This window comes from Halichondria panicea, chromosome 7 (genome assembly GCF_963675165.1).
Source record: "Halichondria panicea chromosome 7, odHalPani1.1, whole genome shotgun sequence".
NCBI classification, from domain to species: Eukaryota; Metazoa; Porifera; class Demospongiae; order Suberitida; family Halichondriidae; genus Halichondria; species Halichondria panicea.
In genome coordinates, this window is record NC_087383.1 from 6,583,824 (window position 1) to 6,602,138 (window position 18,315).

At 41.6% G+C, this 18,315-nt stretch overlaps 2 protein-coding genes and 1 long non-coding RNA gene across 6 annotated transcripts in view; 1 reads left to right on the forward strand and 2 right to left on the reverse strand.

Moving 5' to 3' along the window:
* Positions 1-18,315, reverse strand: part of LOC135338452 (uncharacterized) — a 92,024-nt gene that overhangs the window by 65,939 nt on the left and 7,770 nt on the right. The window lies entirely within an intron of this gene.
* Positions 10,074-15,488, forward strand: LOC135338554 (uncharacterized). Of its 3 annotated transcripts, none has more exons than XR_010395566.1 (9): positions 10,074-10,424; positions 10,533-10,580; positions 10,842-11,081; positions 11,151-11,460; positions 11,601-11,807; positions 13,983-14,614; positions 14,665-14,887; positions 14,971-15,224; positions 15,273-15,488. It is a non-coding gene; the product is annotated as an uncharacterized LOC135338554 (long non-coding RNA). The 3 variants fall into 3 exon arrangements; XR_010395564.1 differs by having other exon boundaries at positions 10,075-10,424; positions 10,842-11,460; positions 13,983-14,275; positions 14,363-14,614; XR_010395565.1 differs by having other exon boundaries at positions 10,075-10,424; positions 10,842-11,460; positions 13,983-14,248; positions 14,363-14,614.
* LOC135338462 (uncharacterized) lies at positions 10,405-16,734 on the reverse strand. 2 transcript variants are annotated; one of them, XM_064534603.1, is made up of 8 exons: positions 15,527-16,734; positions 15,429-15,473; positions 15,282-15,365; positions 15,173-15,214; positions 14,677-15,117; positions 13,970-14,607; positions 11,597-11,792; positions 10,405-11,531 (listed from the first exon to the last, which is right to left on the reverse strand). In XM_064534603.1, the coding sequence occupies exons 1-8, from the start codon at positions 15,657-15,659 to the stop codon at positions 10,771-10,773; spliced, it is 2,340 nt and encodes a 779-aa protein (XP_064390673.1). In that variant the 5' UTR covers positions 15,660-16,734; the 3' UTR covers positions 10,405-10,770. The 2 variants fall into 2 exon arrangements, with proteins under 2 accessions (XP_064390673.1, XP_064390672.1); XM_064534602.1 differs by having other exon boundaries at positions 13,970-15,117.

Below are 18,315 nucleotides of genomic sequence, written 5' to 3' on the forward strand. Positions count from 1 at the left end.
CTGGATATGGTCACAAGAGCAAGGGCTTAATTGATAACCTCATAATTATTTTTACAAATTAACAAGCCTATACTGCATGTATGATTCTACATCAGGGTCTCACATCAGGGTCTCTGAATTAAGTAGTCACTTCAATATACCAGTCGTTATAAATTGCTAGCTTGATCAGACCTGAAGTGCGGCCATGCCTCCGTATATACTGTAGTTCTGGCTGCCCCAAGCTAGGTTTTTAATGTACGTTTATTACGGCCGGATATGACGTTTTGGGTGTGATTTGAAGTATGAAAGTTTAAATAGAGAGCAGTGGCGTAGGCAGGGGGTGGCAAAGGGGGCAAATGCCTCCCCTTTTTCTGGATCTCTACTACTCAGCTCAGGTTAGTGTAGCTGATTATCTTGCTGAGCACTCCCTTTCTACCCAATCTTGCTGCAGTTAGCTAGCTAGTACGCAAGCAAAACGATTTAGTCCCTAAACTGTGAGCTATTCTGGTCTAAATCTATAGACAGTTCTTGTTCTTTGCTAAACTAGCTTTCTAAACATTAGGCCACACCCAACTAAATAGAGAAATCAATTATGACATCATAATTAAGAGGCGTGGCTTCCGGTCAAAATTTCGGCGCTGCGCGGCTGATAGGTTTTGCCCCCTCTTCCAAAAAATCCTGGCTACGCTCTTGGAGAGCATAACAATTCAAGACAAAGTCGCAAATTAGTCATTAGATTCGAGATCAACCTGCACAGTCCCAATTAACCGAATAGCCGCGGTTATAATTTCATACCGCCCACCGCGTAACCAAAATCTAGTCAAATCGCTTGTTACTCGAGACTTTTCTTCTGCTTATAATGATATCTAAGAATTGCCGACAAACACTCAATGCCTATAGATGCATGTATATAGACTTTACATGTGTAATAGAATTTTGATCATCAAAACGTCCATCCTCTCTAACCACCACATGGGTTTCCGTACACTCTTGTTATAATTATTACTACGATAATACACAAATTGAATACTAGGCCTTATCAAGATCAAGCTATAATAATTATTATTGTACAAACTTGATTACTAATAGTTCCCAAGCTTATAGGGGGTGTTTCAGCACCCTGAGTCCCTAGCTCGATACGAATGCACATAATCAAGCAATGATAATCAGCTAACGTAACCAACAAGACAATATTTTGGTTTTATGATAATACAGTATACATGCATCTATAATTATAGTTCATCAGAAAAGACGAAAATTACGTAAAACTACTATGAGGCTGCTCAGTGCATGGGTAGCTAGCTGAAGATCAGAGTATAATCCTGACTGCACATGTAACATAACATAATATTGCATAATTATTGCTAAATCATTAGGCTATCATTGATTGAGCCTTTAACCCTTTCCCCGTTTTAATTAAAACACAAACAATTTTCTAAAAATTCATAATTATAATAATTATCATGAACCATGTAATGTTCTAGTTACGTAATGTTTATTTATGTAATCATTATTAGTTTATGGTACTAGCTATATTTATCTATTTCTATTTTTAGCCAGGTCCTAGTACTTATTTGATTGGTGTAATTATTAGATAGCCACATGCTAATACTGATAAATGATTTATTATCGATGCAAAACTATTAACTGTTCACTAGAGTGTAGAACAGTATAACTGGCGACAAGGATACCAGGATGGCTGAAGCAGGGCTGAGCCTATAATCTCTTACTCCATTTGACCCAATCTCAGACCCTACCTCGCTAGGACAGCGATGGAAAGCATGGAAACGGCGTTTTGAAACATACTTGGCAGCTCTCAACATCACAGATGGAGGAAGAAAGAGAGCTCTTCTCATATATCAAGTTGGGGAAGATACACAGTCAATTTTTGATACCCTGACAGACACAGGAGATGACTATGACACAGCTATAGACAAGCTGGATGAATACTTCGCCCCCAAGAAGAATGTTGATTACGAGATCTTCAAGTTTCGCACTGCTGCTCAAAACACTGGAGAAACTATTGATCAATACACAACAAGACTCCGGAAGTTGGCCCAGAATTGTGAGTTTAACGATTTAAACCGTGAAATAAAATCGACCATTATTCAGAACTGTTTATCGAAAAGACTCCGTAGAATAGCGCTTCGTGACGATCTCACACTTGATACTCTGATTGGCAAAGCCAGATCAATGGAAATGAGCGAGACCCAGGCTAGTGGATGGAACAACTCTCTGCGTCTGTGAACCAACTCCACGTGAAGAGACCTCCACGTAAATTCCCGATGAAGCAAACTCACACCCCTTCGAACCAATGTCGAAAGTATGGACTCACATGGCCCCACAAGGAAGGTCCGTGCCCCGCAATCGGAAAAACTTGCAAGAAATGCGACAAACCCAACCATTTTGCTCGAGTATGTTTGTCCAAAACAACAATGCCACGCAGTAAACAACAATGGAAAGGAACTAGACGTATACGACAAGTTGGAACTGCACCCAGACCAGACACAGAGTCAGATAATACAAGCAGTAGCGACGACGAGTACCTATACGTACTCGGAAACTCTACCCATTCCAAAGCACCAATGGTCACTAATAGTTACATCGCAATAATAGTTACATCGCTAATAATAGTTACATCGCTAATAATAGTTACATCGCAAAGGGTAAACTTTTCTGCTGCTTGGGCTCATTATGACATCCCTGTTACAGTGATGATAGATACAGGTGCATCAGCCAACATCATTGATGAAGACAGTTTCGAGGAAATACAAAAACATTGTACAATAGAACTGAACTCACCCACAAAGCGCATGTTTGCGTATGGATCTGACTCACAACTCACTGTCCTTGGATATTCTATGGATAGAATCTAAATACACAATCTAGACTGGTAGAACATCTCTAGCACTGCATACCCACACTCATTTTCACCCTTCTACCGTCCTTCTACCCTCACACGACTTCCTGATATAATTATACATGCTCTCCTTTTTGCTAACTCTATACCTCTATATTCCTCCATTCTTTTCGTATTTTAATAGCTAGTATAGAATGTATTGCGAGCATCAAACATAATTATATGTGAACTTTGCGAGGGTTGATCAATTCGCAATAATAAAATCGCAAAATCTACTAGTAAATACACACGATCCTTACCAGAACGCAATAGTTACATCGCAAAGGGTAAACTTTTCTGCTGCTTGGGCTCATTATATGCCTCGGTGCGCATGCGCAAGCGAGGTATATGGTAGTGTGTTTGTGTGTGTGTGTGTCTAGATCTGTGTGTGTGTGTGTCTGTGTAGACTGCTACAGCTGCTCAAGGATGAATCAAGTGCAAGTAAGAGTATTATGCTTACTTGGATTTTAATTTGTAGATTTGCAAAATAATGCTTACTTGGAATGCCATTACAGCCTTTTCAGAAGAGTGCGTAGCGAAATTTGTCCATGGAGTGTTGCTACTCTACTTAGTATAGTTAGCTCTGCACTAGAACGCTAGCTATTGGTAACTGCAACACTGAGAAGAGAGCTGCATGCAAGGCTCTACTGATGCAGCTATTAACCTTGGCTTGAACTTTTGGCATCGATCGTTTTTAACAACAAACAAGGTCGATCATTACCCACTCTTTGAGTTTGCATGCAGCATGCAAATTAAAAAATGTTCATCATGTGTACCGCATACTATACGTGTATAAGCTTTATGTTATGTAGCTTTGGCATCTCCACCGAGGCATGCATGCATGAGCACCTGCATGCGGTGCTTTCATTCAAATTGATGACACCTATATATTATTCAAATTATCCAACATTCACAGCAACGAAATAAAACACCTACAAATTATAAAGCACCATTAACCCTTTCCCGGCTTTAATTAAAAAAAAAAAATACAGAATAAATACACATTTTTCTTCAAAAATACATAATATCTCATGAACAATGCATTGTAATCACTTGCAACTATTTCCTACAGGTAGCCCAGATCTGGGGGTACCATGACATCATCATCATTACCTAACAACTGACCACCCCCAGTGGCGGATCCAGGGGGGATCCCAGGGTGCCATGGATCCCCCCTTTCAGACTAAGCTATTGTGGCTTTACTACAGCTACCAGCTAGCTATTTATCAGTATTGTAGCTATTATTTTATCAGTGTTGTAGCTTGATTCAATGATTGTACCTGTTGTTCTGATGCATCAACTGCCAAAGGAGTGTTCAGGTTAGCCTAGGTTAGCTAGTTGACTGTTCGTAGCAGAGCTAGTTAGCTCTACGCAAGTTTATTATGGGACCTTCCCCTGGGATTTTACCTAGTCACGTGTGACCGGAAGTGGGCGTAACCCCAAAAAATTTCGCGCTACGCGCGACTTTCACTACTCACACTGCGCGCTCGTAGTTTGGAACCCCCCTTTCATATTTCCTGGATCTGCCACTGACCCCCACTAATTAACGATTTTTTTTACACATTTCACAATTATAAACATGCATTAACAATAATTATTGTATGAAGGCATGAAATAACTAAAGACACTAAGTAAGTGTTCTCAATGTTCTCACGGTGATATGGTTCAATCAGGATCAGCAGTTCAATGGTGGCTTATGATGTCCACTTGTGTACTAACTAGACTAAGCATACCATACTGAAGCTATCCTGACTACATTATGATACTCCATAGTTACTTACAAGGTCCAGGACTTTGGTTCATGCTCAGGAGCTTCTTCCTCCGGCTCTTCAGGCTCTATATTTATAGCTTGACCTCTGAAAAGTAGTTTACTCTCTTGGTATGATCCCAGTCACTGTCCTCTTACTCAACAAGGCCATAAGCATCGTTATTCTCACTGTCTAGCTGCCCTAGAACCTTGCTGAGGTTGTACTATGAAGATCTTGTATAATTATAGCCATTATCAAACGGTCACTTTTCTTTCGACAGTACTGCACGAAGTGTACCTCGAGGCAAGATATTAAAGATACCACGTGAAAGAGCAGCCCAATGCGCATGTGCTGGTACCTACAGTGTCCGCATAGCTCCAACACAGCGCCCACAACGATTTTTGAAAATTATCACTACCGCTGCCGTTATATAACGGCTAAAGCCGGGAAAGGGTTAAGCTATTATTAATTTTTTTAATTTCAGCAGCTAATAATAAATTTTTATTAGCACACTACATTTTTTCAAATGTGATTGGAATAACAATTAGATTTACTGATACGTAAAATGTGGGATATATTTTCACAGTGGTTTATTATTCACATTGTAAACAAGACTGCCTATTATTCAAAAAATTATTCCGGAATATTTGGTACAGGCCTATAGTCCCAGTCCTGCACCTGAGTATGAGGCGCTTTATAGGGGCGAGTGAAGTGAGTCTCTATAATATAGTCATCTGTCTGTCTGTGATGGACGTACGGCATGGATTTTATCGTGATCCTACAGTAGCGGTCAATATAAAGTACCCGTTCCGTTTACATAGTACACCCGTAGTACGTTTCATAACGTTTCCGTTTTTACACCATCATAATTATTAAAAACGTTGAAATTTATTGTACCGTTATTTACCGTTACATGTTGCAAGTATGTTGTAGAAAAGTAGCAAACAAAGAGACAATCCTAGTCATCTCAAGTACTTAGCTATGCTATGGCTTATGTCTAGCTGTAATTAAGCCTATAGCTCTTCATCTATACATAATTATAACGCACCATTCACACTTCTCATTCAACTTCTCATTAAAAAGATATTAATGTCTGCAGTCTCTATAATTATATAAATATGAGTCCTAGCTCTGTTCTGCAAGGTTAGAAAACGCTAATATCTATATAATTATACAGCTAACTATAACTTTACAATAATTATATAGCTATATATAGCTGCGTGCAGAGCTGCATGCATGGGTATGACAATGGTTGAACAAGAAAAAACGCATTATATGCGTACTACGGACGTACTACGTAAACGGAACGGGTACTTTATATTGGCTGCTACTGTAAAGTATCATTTGAGACGTACACGCAATGGGTTGGGATATAGAAAGGTCAAGTAATATATGTCATTACAGTGCATGCATGCGTATACTAACTTACTATTGATATCCACATTGCACTCTGTGATGAGGTACTTGATAGTGTCCAGCTTCCCCTCTCTGACTGCCATTCCCAGTGGAGTTAGTCCATCACTGGTCACAGCTCCTATAGTGGTGAGTCAGGACAGTGTCAGGAATGCACAATACATTGTCTCAGAAACCATAACTAATGAACGTCACCAACAACTATTGCCTGAACACCTCTACATGTCCCATACTGCACCTACCCAACTATACCCAGAGTAAGTGGTGTATATATAATTATACTCAAGACATACACAATGAGTTATGGGGGGCCTAACATTGCATAAGGTATAAGATATCATTGTTGAGACATACACAATTAATGGGTAGGTAGAAAGGTAAAGTGATGCATGCCATTAGCAATCAGCGTACAAAGATATTCACTCACTATTGACATCCACATTGCACTGATTGATCAGATAACGGACAATTGCAGTGTACCCAAACTTGCAAGCAATAAGAAGTCGATTGTTCTCTGGAGAAAACGATAAAAAGTGGTTAATATGAAGCACTATAGACCCTTGTGAGGGGTGGATTAATACTATAACAAAAGGAGCATCTGTTGCTAGTCAGTAAATGACCGCCACTCAGTGTACACCTAATAATGAATCTCACCGTTAACTTTGGTGGTTACATCACCTTCATTTTTCAGTGTCAGCTCTAGGATACGAACTACTTGTGCAGAATCTGAGGTGAGAACAACAATTGCACTGTGAATATACTAAGATAATAAATATGCATGCATGATAGAATGTTCAGTGCAAAATGGATGACATGCAGTCTACTGGATATGGTCACAAGAGCAAGGGCTTAATTGATAACCTCATAATTTTACAAATTAACAAGCCTATACTGCATGTATGATTCTACATCAGGGTCTCACATCAGGGTCTCTGAATTAAGTAGTCACTTCAATATACCAGTCGTTATAAATTGCTAGCTTGATCAGACTTGAAGTGCGGCCACGCCTCCGTATATACTGTAGTTCTGGCTGCCCCAAGCTAGGTTTTTAATGTACGTTTATTACGGCCGGATATGACGTTTTGGGTGTGATTTGAAGTATGAAAGTTTAAATAGAGAGCAGTGGCGTAGGCAGGGGGTGGCAAAGGGGGCAAATGCCCCCCCTTTTTCTGGATCTCTACTACTCAGCTCAGGTTAGAGTAGCTGATTATCTTGCTGAGCACTCCCTTTCTTCCCAATCTTGCTGCAGTTAGCTAGCTAGTAGGCAAGCAAAACGATTTAGTCCCTAAACTGTGAGCTATTCTGGTCTAAATCTATAGACAGTTCTTGTTCTTTGCTAAACTAGCTTTCTAAACATCAGGCCACACCCAACTAAAATTAATAGAGAAATAAATTATGACATCATAATTAAGAGGCGTGGCTTCCGGTCAAAATTTCGGCGCTGTGCGGCTGATAGGTTTTGCCCCCTCTTCCAAAAAATCCTGGCTACGCTCCTGGAGAGCATAACAATTCGAGACAAAGTCACAAATTAGTCATTAGATTCGAGGTCAACCTGCACAGTCCCAATTAACCGAATAGCCGCGGTTATGATTTCATACCGCCCACCGCGTAACCAAAATCTAGTCAAATCGCTTGTTACTCGAGACTTTTCTTCTGCTTATAATGATATCTAAGAATGATTGCCAACAAACACTCAATGCCTATAGATGCATGTATAGACTTTACATGTGTAATAGAATTTTGATCATCAGAACGTCCATCCTCTCTAACCACCACATGGGTTTCCGTACACTCTTGTTATAATTATTACTATGATAATACACAAATTGAATACTAGGCCTTATCTAGATCAAGCTATAATAATTATTATTGTACAAACTTGATTACTAATAGTTCCCAAGCTTATAGGGGGTGTTTCAGCACCCTGAGTCCCTAGCTCGATACGAATGCACATAATCAAGCAATGATAATCAGCTAACGTAACCAACAAGACAATATTTTGGTTTTATGATAATACAGTATACATGCATCTATAATTATAGTTCATCAGAAAAGACGAAAATTACGTAAAACTACTATGAGGCTGCTCAGTGCATGGGTAGCTAGCTGAAGATCAGAGTATAATCCTGACTGCACATGTAACATAACATAATATTGCATAATTATTGCTAAATCATTAGGCTATCATTGTATTGAGCCTTTAACCCTTTCCCCGTTTTAATTAAAACAAAAACAATTTTCTAAAAATTCATAATTATAATAATTATCATGAACCATACATTGAAATGACTTGTAACAGGTAGCGCAGACCCCAGAGGTATCTTGACACCATCTTCGTTACCTAGCAACTGACCACCCCACTAATTAGCAATTGTTTACAAACATTCACAATTATGTACACAAACAATAATTATTTGTATGAAGGCACAGAGTGGCTAAAGACGTGTTCTCAATGTTCTCACGGCGACATAATTATATAGTTCAATCAAGATCTGCAGAAAGTTATCTGCGAGGTCGTATCAGCAGACGTCCTTTTCCCGGGAAATGTTTTCTTCACCTCAGGTTTACAAGTTCAATGGTGGCTCATGATGTCCACTGCTGTACTAACTAGCCTAAATACAGTTATACTGAAGCTATCAAGACTACATGCAGATGCTACTCTAGACTTACCAGATCCAAGAAGTTGGTCCATCACAAGAGCTTCTTCCTCAGGCCTTTCAGGCTCTATATTTTCTAGCTTGAGGTAGCTCGTTATCTAGCTATGATCCCAGTTACTGTCCTCTCACTCTACAAGGCCATAAGCATTGATATATTGTCACTGTCTATAGCTTTCCTAGAACCTCATTGAGGTTTTACTACAAGGATCTATCAAACGGTCCCTTTTCTTTCCACGTTATAGTTGTGACACATGCAGGAGTGCCACATGCATGGGATATAATTATTGGCTCAGTAGTGACTTAGGCCCATGCAAGGGCCACAGGCCTCGAGGGCAAAGGCACTACTGAGCCAATAATTATATCCAATGTGTGCACGAGTAAGCTGTGTAACAACTGATTTGTTGCATTCCTTGTTGCATTCCTTTCGGTGTACACATCACTTCTTTTAGAGGACAACTAGTTTCAACTACTTGTGGTGGCTGTGGAATGCTCCAGACGCATGAAAAACATTTTCTGCCTACCACTGAATCTGTTTAACAGTGTTATATAAAAGGGACCGTTTCAGGTTACTAGGTGGAGGGTGCATGGGCTTTAGGTAACTTCAGCCATACTATGGCTTGACCTGTGCCATATAGCAGATATTGGCACAGTATTTCCTTTGATCTGCCCACTCAAAATGCAACAAATTACTGTACGAAGCGTACCTCGAGGCGGCTTATTAAAGATACCACGTGAACTTTTGAAAATCACTACTATAATTATGACGGCTTCAATGGGAAAAGGGTTGGCTACAGGCCATTTAAGACGATCAGTATGCACCATTAACTGTGCTGAACACCCCTTTCTTGTGAAACAATCAAAGCACATTGCAATTTATTTACCTATTCTATAACACTAATACTTTTGAGCGAAAGCAAAAACGTGGCGAGAGGCATTAGCAAGCGCACGCTTGCAACACTCGTTGTAACTGTATACATGTGTGTAATAGTCTGCTAGTACTGCATGCCTCAAGACCACTAATTACTACGTAGCCACCAGCGAACAAAAATTCATCCAATGTGGGGCTCAAACCCATGATCCTCAGATTAAGAGTCTGATGCTCTACCGACTGAACTTGACTTAGTAGCAGATCCAAGAAAAAGAAAAGGGGGTTTTCAAATTAACAAGCGCGCAGTACGAACATTTTTGGGAGTTACGCCCACTTCCGGTCACACGTTGTGTAAAACTATAGGGAAATCCCATGCATTCTTAGCCAGGGTAAGTCCCATAATAGACCGGCCTGCGTAGAGCTATAGCTAGCTGCTATGAACAGTCAACTAACTAACTTATATGTGACAGGGCCTAGGAAAACAACCCTTATCGCGCGGGTGGTAATATTTTATTTTATTGTTGGATCAAATTAAGCGTTGTTTTAGCGTCAAAATGATACCAAGATCGCCTACTTAGCACTTACCAATCGAAAGATAATGTTTGTGGGAGCGGTTAAACTATTGCAACGCCCTTTGAGAAAACCGCGTTTAAATTTCAATGATTATTACCACGTCATTTCAATGATTTCTGTGAACCTCCGTATACCTGGATAAATCGTCGCCGCCCTCTACCGTTATCCTACGAACCCTCGTGGTTCCGCAGAAAGTTAAGGGCTGCCTGGCCAGCTAGCTATAGGCTCTTCACTGCTTTTCAGGAGTATATTTAAAGGATCACCGACTCACAAGACAATAATTATGGGTAAGCAAAAAGAGAGAACTTTTGTGTGAATATTTAAGCTGTAGAGCTAGAGATGCTTATACAAAGTTTTTTATTAAATTTTATAAAAATTATCTTGTATGAATTTAGAACACTCTGATCCTGTGCCCATCATGAAGGTGTGCTCATCATGTAAGGGTAAGTTGCTTGATGCCTCATCATGAAGTAGTATAAGACTGTGTGTATTTAATTTTACGCACCCCTTCGATAATGTTGTAGGTGAGGCTATTAAATGTACGCACCCCTTCTGTTGTACACAGCAAATTCTTTTGTTTGTTGGCAGTTCTTAGAAGAACTAAAAAAAAAAGGTTTAAAGGGTTGTGAGAGCTCAATTCGAGGGACAGTTCCTCTTGTCATGTCCCACTGTCCTGCAAATTCCGCATACACGCTGCCTCTTAGGTGGAGGTGGAGCAGGTGACAACGGGGACGATGGTGGAGTGGGAGTGGGACTGATTTCACGTTGGGGGGTGTTCTGTCTGCTGAACGGTCGAGGATGAGATGGAAGAGGACATGTGACGTCTCTATCCTGTTCTGGACAAAACTCCCGAATTTTGTCGTACAGATACCATTGTCTCTGCAGGGACAGACCCGCTGGGTGTATCTCTGATGGTAGCTCGTTCTCGTCAAAGATGACACCAGGTTTGAGAAGAGTGTGCTCATTCTCCTGGCCATCTGATCTCTCCTTAACATACACCTTCCCAGGCATAGAAGACGTCATCCTGAGGTGGTGGTACTTCTTCAGCGATGGTAGTTTCTTGAAACTGGTGGCGAAGAAGTCTGTCCAGTCGTAGGTCGGGACGATGACTTCTCCGTCATCACCTACCACCAATTGCACTTCATTGCACACTGCAGAGCGCTCCACAACTTGGCTCATGTCCTTGAGGCTACCGATGGAGGTGCGACGGTACAGGCGCTTAAACAAGCCGAAGCACCAGTCTGGAGTGAACTTGGTGTGCCCAACAACCAAGAAGGACAAGGTGATCTTGGTGTGTCTCTTCGTCAGGACTCTCCAGGCAAGGTACTGTATCATGGCGTTGTTCTTGTTTTGCCCAGTACAGTTATCAGCATGGAGATACACTTCTTTCTCTCCTATAGTAAAAACAATCATTGTAATAATAATTACGGTTTTTCAATTTTTCTATGTTGTTGCTCACCCAGGCTGTGGTGCTCGAAGAAGTAGTGAAGCTGGCTGATAACCGTGTTGGCCCCTTTCCCACAATCACCAGCTTCATCACACAGAAAGTTGATCTGTCTGGGAATGGCCTCACATGCAATTCCAAATACAGCACACTTCCTAGGGGTCAAGAAGTAGATGGGACCTGGTTGGAGAGGGTTACTTGGGAAGTGCACCTGAAAAGAAAAAAGGTTCGTTAAATCACACACACGCATACATGTACACACGCCTACACACGCCCACACACATGCCTACACGTCCCTCTCCCCACACATACGAACTCCTCCCACACAGACACACACATACTTAGTTACATTCTTTTCAACTCCTCCCAACTCCTCCCACACACACACACATACTTAGTTACATTCGTTTTAACTCCTCCCACACAGACACATACACACACACACACATGCACACTCGTTCCAACTCCTCCCACACACACACACACATACTTAGTTACATTCTTTTCAACTCCTCCCAACTCCTCCCACACACACACACACACACATACTTAGTTACATTCGTTTCAACTCCTCCCACACAGACACATACACACACACACACACACACACACGCGCACACACTCGTTCCAACTCCTCCCACACACATAGTTACATTCGTTCCAACTCCTCCCACACACACACACACATACTTAGTTACATTCTTTTCAACTCCTCCCAACTCCTCCCACACACACACACACATACTTAGTTACATTGGTTTTAACTCCTCCCACACAGACACATACACACACACACACATGCACGCTCGTTCCAACTCCTCCCACACACACATACTTAGTTACATTCGTTTCAACTCCTCCCACACAGACACACACACACACACACACACACACGCGCACACACTCGTTCCAACTCCTCCCACACACATAGTTACATTCGTTCCAACTCCTCCCACACACACACACACATACTTAGTTACATTCTTTTCAACTCCTCCCAACTCCTCCCACACACACACACATACTTAGTTACATTCGTTTCAACTCCTCCCACACAGACACACACACACACACACACACACACACGCGCACACACTCGTTCCAACTCCTCCCACACACATAGTTACATTCGTTCCAACTCCTCCCACACACACACACACATACTTAGTTACATTCTTTTCAACTCCTCCCAACTCCTCCCACACACACACACATACTTAGTTACATTGGTTTTAACTCCTCCCACACAGACACATACACACACACACACATGCACACTCGTTTCAACTCCTCCCACACACATAGTTACATTCGTTCCAACTCCTCCCACACACACACACATACTTAGTTACATTCTTTTCAACTCCTCCCAACTCCTCCCACACACACACACATACTTAGTTACATTCGTTTTAACTCCTCCCACACAGACACATACACACACACACACATGCACACTCGTTTCAACTCCTCCCACACACACACACTTAGTTACATTCGTTTCAACTCCTCCCACACAGACACACACACACACACACACACACACACACGCGCACACACTCGTTCCAACTCCTCCCACACACATAGTTACATTCGTTCCAACTCCTCCCACACACACACACACATACTTAGTTACATTCTTTTCAACTCCTCCCAACTCCTCCCACACACACACACACACACATACTTAGTTACATTCGTTTCAACTCCTCCCACACAGACACATACACACACACACACACACACACGCGCACACACTCGTTCCAACTCCTCCCACACACATAGTTACATTCGTTCCAACTCCTCCCACACACACACACACATACTTAGTTAAATTCTTTTCAACTCCTCCCAACTCCTCCCACACACACACACACATACTTAGTTACATTGGTTTTAACTCCTCCCACACAGACACATACACACACACACACATGCACGCTCGTTCCAACTCCTCCCACACACACATACTTAGTTACATTCGTTTCAACTCCTCCCACACAGACACACACACACACACACACACACACACGCGCACACACTCGTTCCAACTCCTCCCACACACATAGTTACATTCGTTCCAACTCCTCCCACACACACACACACATACTTAGTTACATTCTTTTCAACTCCTCCCAACTCCTCCCACACACACACACATACTTAGTTACATTGGTTTTAACTCCTCCCACACAGACACATACACACACACACACATGCACACTCGTTTCAACTCCTCCCACACACATAGTTACATTCGTTCCAACTCCTCCCACACACACACACATACTTAGTTATATTCTTTTCAACTCCTCCCAACTCCTCCCACACACACACACATACTTAGTTACATTCGTTTTAACTCCTCCCACACAGACACATACACACCTGTTGTGCATAGTCAAAGCTGTAGTGGGCCTTGATTGGCACTGAGTTAGCAGGGGGAGTTGAGAAGAGAGGGGGTGGCTGAAACTCCACAGCTGCTGTAGTGAAGTGCTCCCTTATCGACTCTTTGCACTGATCCAAAGTCGTCCGATAGTACGATCGCTCGAGCTGCACCAGTGTCAAGTGATCCTCGAAGGCCTTGAGCGTGGAGGATTTGATACTCTCGGGATCGTTGACTGCTCGCAATACAGCTGTGCTGTTTTTTTGGCACACCCAGCACAGGTCAGTCATTGGCTTCATCAGAACAAGGTATGGTAGTAATTGCTGCCATAGTCGACAAAAAGTCCTGTAAGCGGCTGCCCGACTTTCCTCCTTACCCATTGCTTCAATGTACAGCTTCCATATACACCGCTTAGATGTGCTGGATGGCAGCAGCTTGATATCAGAGCTACTGTACCCAGGTACTCGCCCGGGCAAAAGAACTCCGTTTGCCTCCGAATAGTTCAGGAGGAATTGAAGGATGTTCTTAATATCTTCATGAGATAAGGTGTTCTTCGGAAGGCGGTGCGTGTTCCCATGCACCCTTGGCACAAGCCCATTATCCTTCAGGTTTGAGATCAGATTGTCCAGTCTACTCTCACCTGTTGGGTAAGTGTTTTGCAATGATGGTGTTTTATAATTATGTTCTCCTTTGCTAGTCTTTAACTCACCAACAACGTTGAGGAACCGATACATACGAGCGCACACAGGGTGTCCTTGATGATGGTAGGCAATCCTCACCCGTTTCCTGGGAGTCCCTGGGTGCCTCGATTCCGTTACCACCTGTTCCGACATATTCATTGAAGCCATGAGTTGCCCCAACAACACCATGTCCAAGTCATGCTTGGTTAACTCAAAACAACTACATCGCATCGCTAGCAGGTACTCGATGGTGTAGTGTTTTGAGCAGTCAGTTCCCTTGTTTTTGTGGCACCCACATCCACCTTGAACAAATTTTTCCACAGTCTCCTTCTCCTGCTTCTCCAGCTCCTCTGGAGTGAGTGCCCTCGGTGTGGTGGGAGGCAGATTCCGGGGTAGTCTGGAAAGGGCATCATCTAACTGCTGCTGTGACGTTAGTGGTTGATCATCGTTCTCATCCTCATCACTAACGCCTGAAAAAATGTTTCATGTCACTTATTGCATTTATTCGTTGAGGAGGAAGCTTACCACTGCCATCAAGATCACCTTGTTGCTGACTACCACTGGCACCTGAAATAAAGTTTGTTGCACCTGTTACTTATTGCATTTGTTTATTTAAGATTTGCAGAAAGCTTACCTCTGTCATGAGGACTGCCTGATGAGGGTCCGTAGCCACCTTCCTCCATCTCATCCAACCCGTCCATGTCCAACCCATAGTCATCTGAAAACATTAATTATTTTTTGAAAAGTATTGCTATTTTTTTTGTTTAGTTTAATAGCATACCTGTGAAGTTGAGACTCTCATCATGATCATGAGATGGTTCATCTTCTATTAGTGTTTCAATGTAATAATTATCTCTTAGTACAAGTAGTAGTGCTTACCATCTTCAGACGGTGACGTGCAGTCCCAGTCATCAAAATAGTCCTCTATGACCTTGAGTAGTTCTGATTGGTCACTCTGCCCAAACTGTACCATTTCATTAATGGCCTGTGCAGCTTTCTTGGAGCTAGACATCTTTTTAAAGAGTTGCCAAGCGCTAGAAGAAGATGCACCTGCAAGTCTTGCATGCAGCTCGCACAAACCTTGAATTTTAGCCGCGGGGAATTCCCCTTGACAACGGAATACTTATCGGATATTTCTCCGTGTTACGTGAATTTAATTTCGTGATCGTGCAACGTTTTAGTGGCTGTCTTTAGACTGCTCGCTTGGCCATTGCTTAGCGTTTTTAGGCCTAAAAACTTCGCACAAGTGTAGAGGAGGCTTTCAAGTTGCATATTATGAAAGAAAATCAGAAGGTGGGAAAAATCAGCAAGTTTATATTTTGTGTCATAAATGTTTTTATTAGTTTGCGCGATAAGGGTCGTTTTCCTAGGCCCTGTCACATATGGGAGAACACATTTGATACATCAAAACAACAGGTACAATTAATACAAAAAGCTAGGTAGTATAGTTACATGCAATAAAGCCAGCTAGCACTATAATTATAGTGCAGAGCTATATAAAATTATCTACTAAGTAGAGTAGCAACACTCCATGGACGAGTTTTGCTACTCACTCTTCTGAAAGGCTTCGATGGCATTCCAAGTAAATAAACCTATAATTATAGCTATAACTGCAAATCTGCAAATTACAATCCAAAAAAACGATACTATAGATGCCTATATATTATTATAGAAACTCTTGTTAGCACTTCATTGATCCCTGAGCAGCTGTAGCAGTCTATACACACACATGCACACAGTATACCATAATTATACCTCTCTGAGCACAGTGGTGTTTCTAGGAAATGCAGCTAGTAGGAGGGTGCTGAGAGCAAGCGCAAAAAAAATGTTTGATTGCTACTATAATAATTACATGCATGTATACAGGCTAGATACACTTGAATAACTCTTTGATCATCAGAACATTCATCCTCTTTATATAATTAATAATTATTATAGCTACCATCACATGGGTTTCCGTATATACACTCATGTTTTAATTGTTATACACTAACAAGTTACTATAATAACAATGCAAAACAGTGACCAGTGCAGGCCCTATACCAGTACGGCCACTCGCTATTCCGTTTACCGGTCAGTGCTGGCTGTCCCAAACAAGGTTCAATGTAATTTTATACGTATATTACGGCCAGATATGACGTTTTGGGTGTGGTTTAGCAAATAAAATTGGATTACACTTAAATAGAGAACATAATGATTGATTATCCTACATTATCCTTGAGACAAGAACCGCAAAAGTAGTAATCCAATTTTATTTGCTAAACCACACCTAAAACGTCATATCCGCCGTAATATACGTATAAAATTACATTGAAAACCTTGTTTGGGACAGCTAGCACTGGCCGGTAAACGGAATAGCGAGTGGCCGTTCTTCAGGGTGAGTTTTGTGCAGTAAACATAATTATAGCTAGCATTCCGTGCTAAGCCAAATGGCCGGTATATCGAGGTGGCCGTACTTCAGAGAGCCGGAATAGCGAGAGTCTACTGTACACAGCAGAACAAATTACAGTGTGTTATTATAGCGTATAGCATATTATTATTATTATTATTATTATTATTATTAAGACTTTACAGCCTGTAACGTGAATGATATAAAAACAAGTGATTGTTGTAGCAAAGACTATAGCTGACAGACTGTGCCGCATTGAGCGACACAGCTGGATAATTTAATGATTACATGTGAAGCTAGCTATAATTACGTGTGTAGCATCTGTTGCATGGGCACATTAAGTGGTAGGTACATGGGATGTCAGAGACAAAGTTTTGTTTGAAGTGCTCCCAGAAGTAATGGTGGAGTGTATTCTTTGTTGAAGTTAGTGGTGCGCTGATATCCATCAAATTGCTTAACTGTATATGTGACAGGGCCAATGAAAACAGACCTTAACGCGGGCATTTTCGAATCAGTTTTTATTGTTGAATCGGATAGGGCGTCCTTTAAGCTTCAAAATGATACCAAGATCGACCTCCTAGCTAACTTTCTTTCCGGAGATATGTTCGAGGGAACGCTACGAAGGTATTGCAATGCCCTCTTGAGTAAACGTCTTGATAATTGAAGTTCAATTATTGGCTTCCGGGCACTTCCGTATAGTCATAAAGCTTAGTAAAAGATGTTCTGGAGAAGACAAGTTAGTTAGATGAAGGCTAGGCGTTCTAGGACTCTCTAGCTATAGCTAGTATAGCTATGTAGCTGGATTGCTTGGCACCTAGGAAGGATCTTCGAAGAAATAAAGAGACAAAGACTCCCGTCGCTCGAATGGTAAGCTCTCATGTCTTGTTATAAGCTTGTACTTATTATCTGTGTAATGTATCAGTCTTATAAAAGATCCCTCACTTGTATGGAGCCTACAGAAAGTGTCTCTGTCCTTCATACAGCTTAAAGGAAGCCTAAGTAATCTATTATAGGTAGTCTTTCACTTAGTATTCGTCCGTATCGATCTAAGGCTTGATCCAACTTATTAGTAGCCTTATAAGAAGCTTTCCTCCTTTAATTTAGTACTGGTATCACTGCCATTGTGCTTAGTAGTAACAGGCCTGATGGGATGGGTGATCACATCATGGAGGGCCCAGGAAACTGCGTGGAATTGTCGTATAACATTTATATTGATGGTTCCCCCAGGTGGTGGTAAGTGTCGGAGGCCTGAGAAACGCTAGTCTATTGGCTAGAATGT

Bases quoted from the DNA above. Each gene is read 5' to 3' on its own strand.
- LOC135338462 (XM_064534602.1), bottom strand. From the start codon at position 15,659: ATGTCTAGCTCCAAGAAAGCTGCACAGGCCATTAATGAAATGGTACAG. The intron at 15,366-15,428 runs GTATGCTATTAA...TAATGTTTTCAG, and splicing joins TGAGAGTCTCAACTTCACAG to ATGACTATGGGTTGGACATG. The intron at 15,215-15,281 runs GTAAGCTTTCTG...ACTTTATTTCAG, and splicing joins AGGCAGTCCTCATGACAGAG to GTGCCAGTGGTAGTCAGCAA.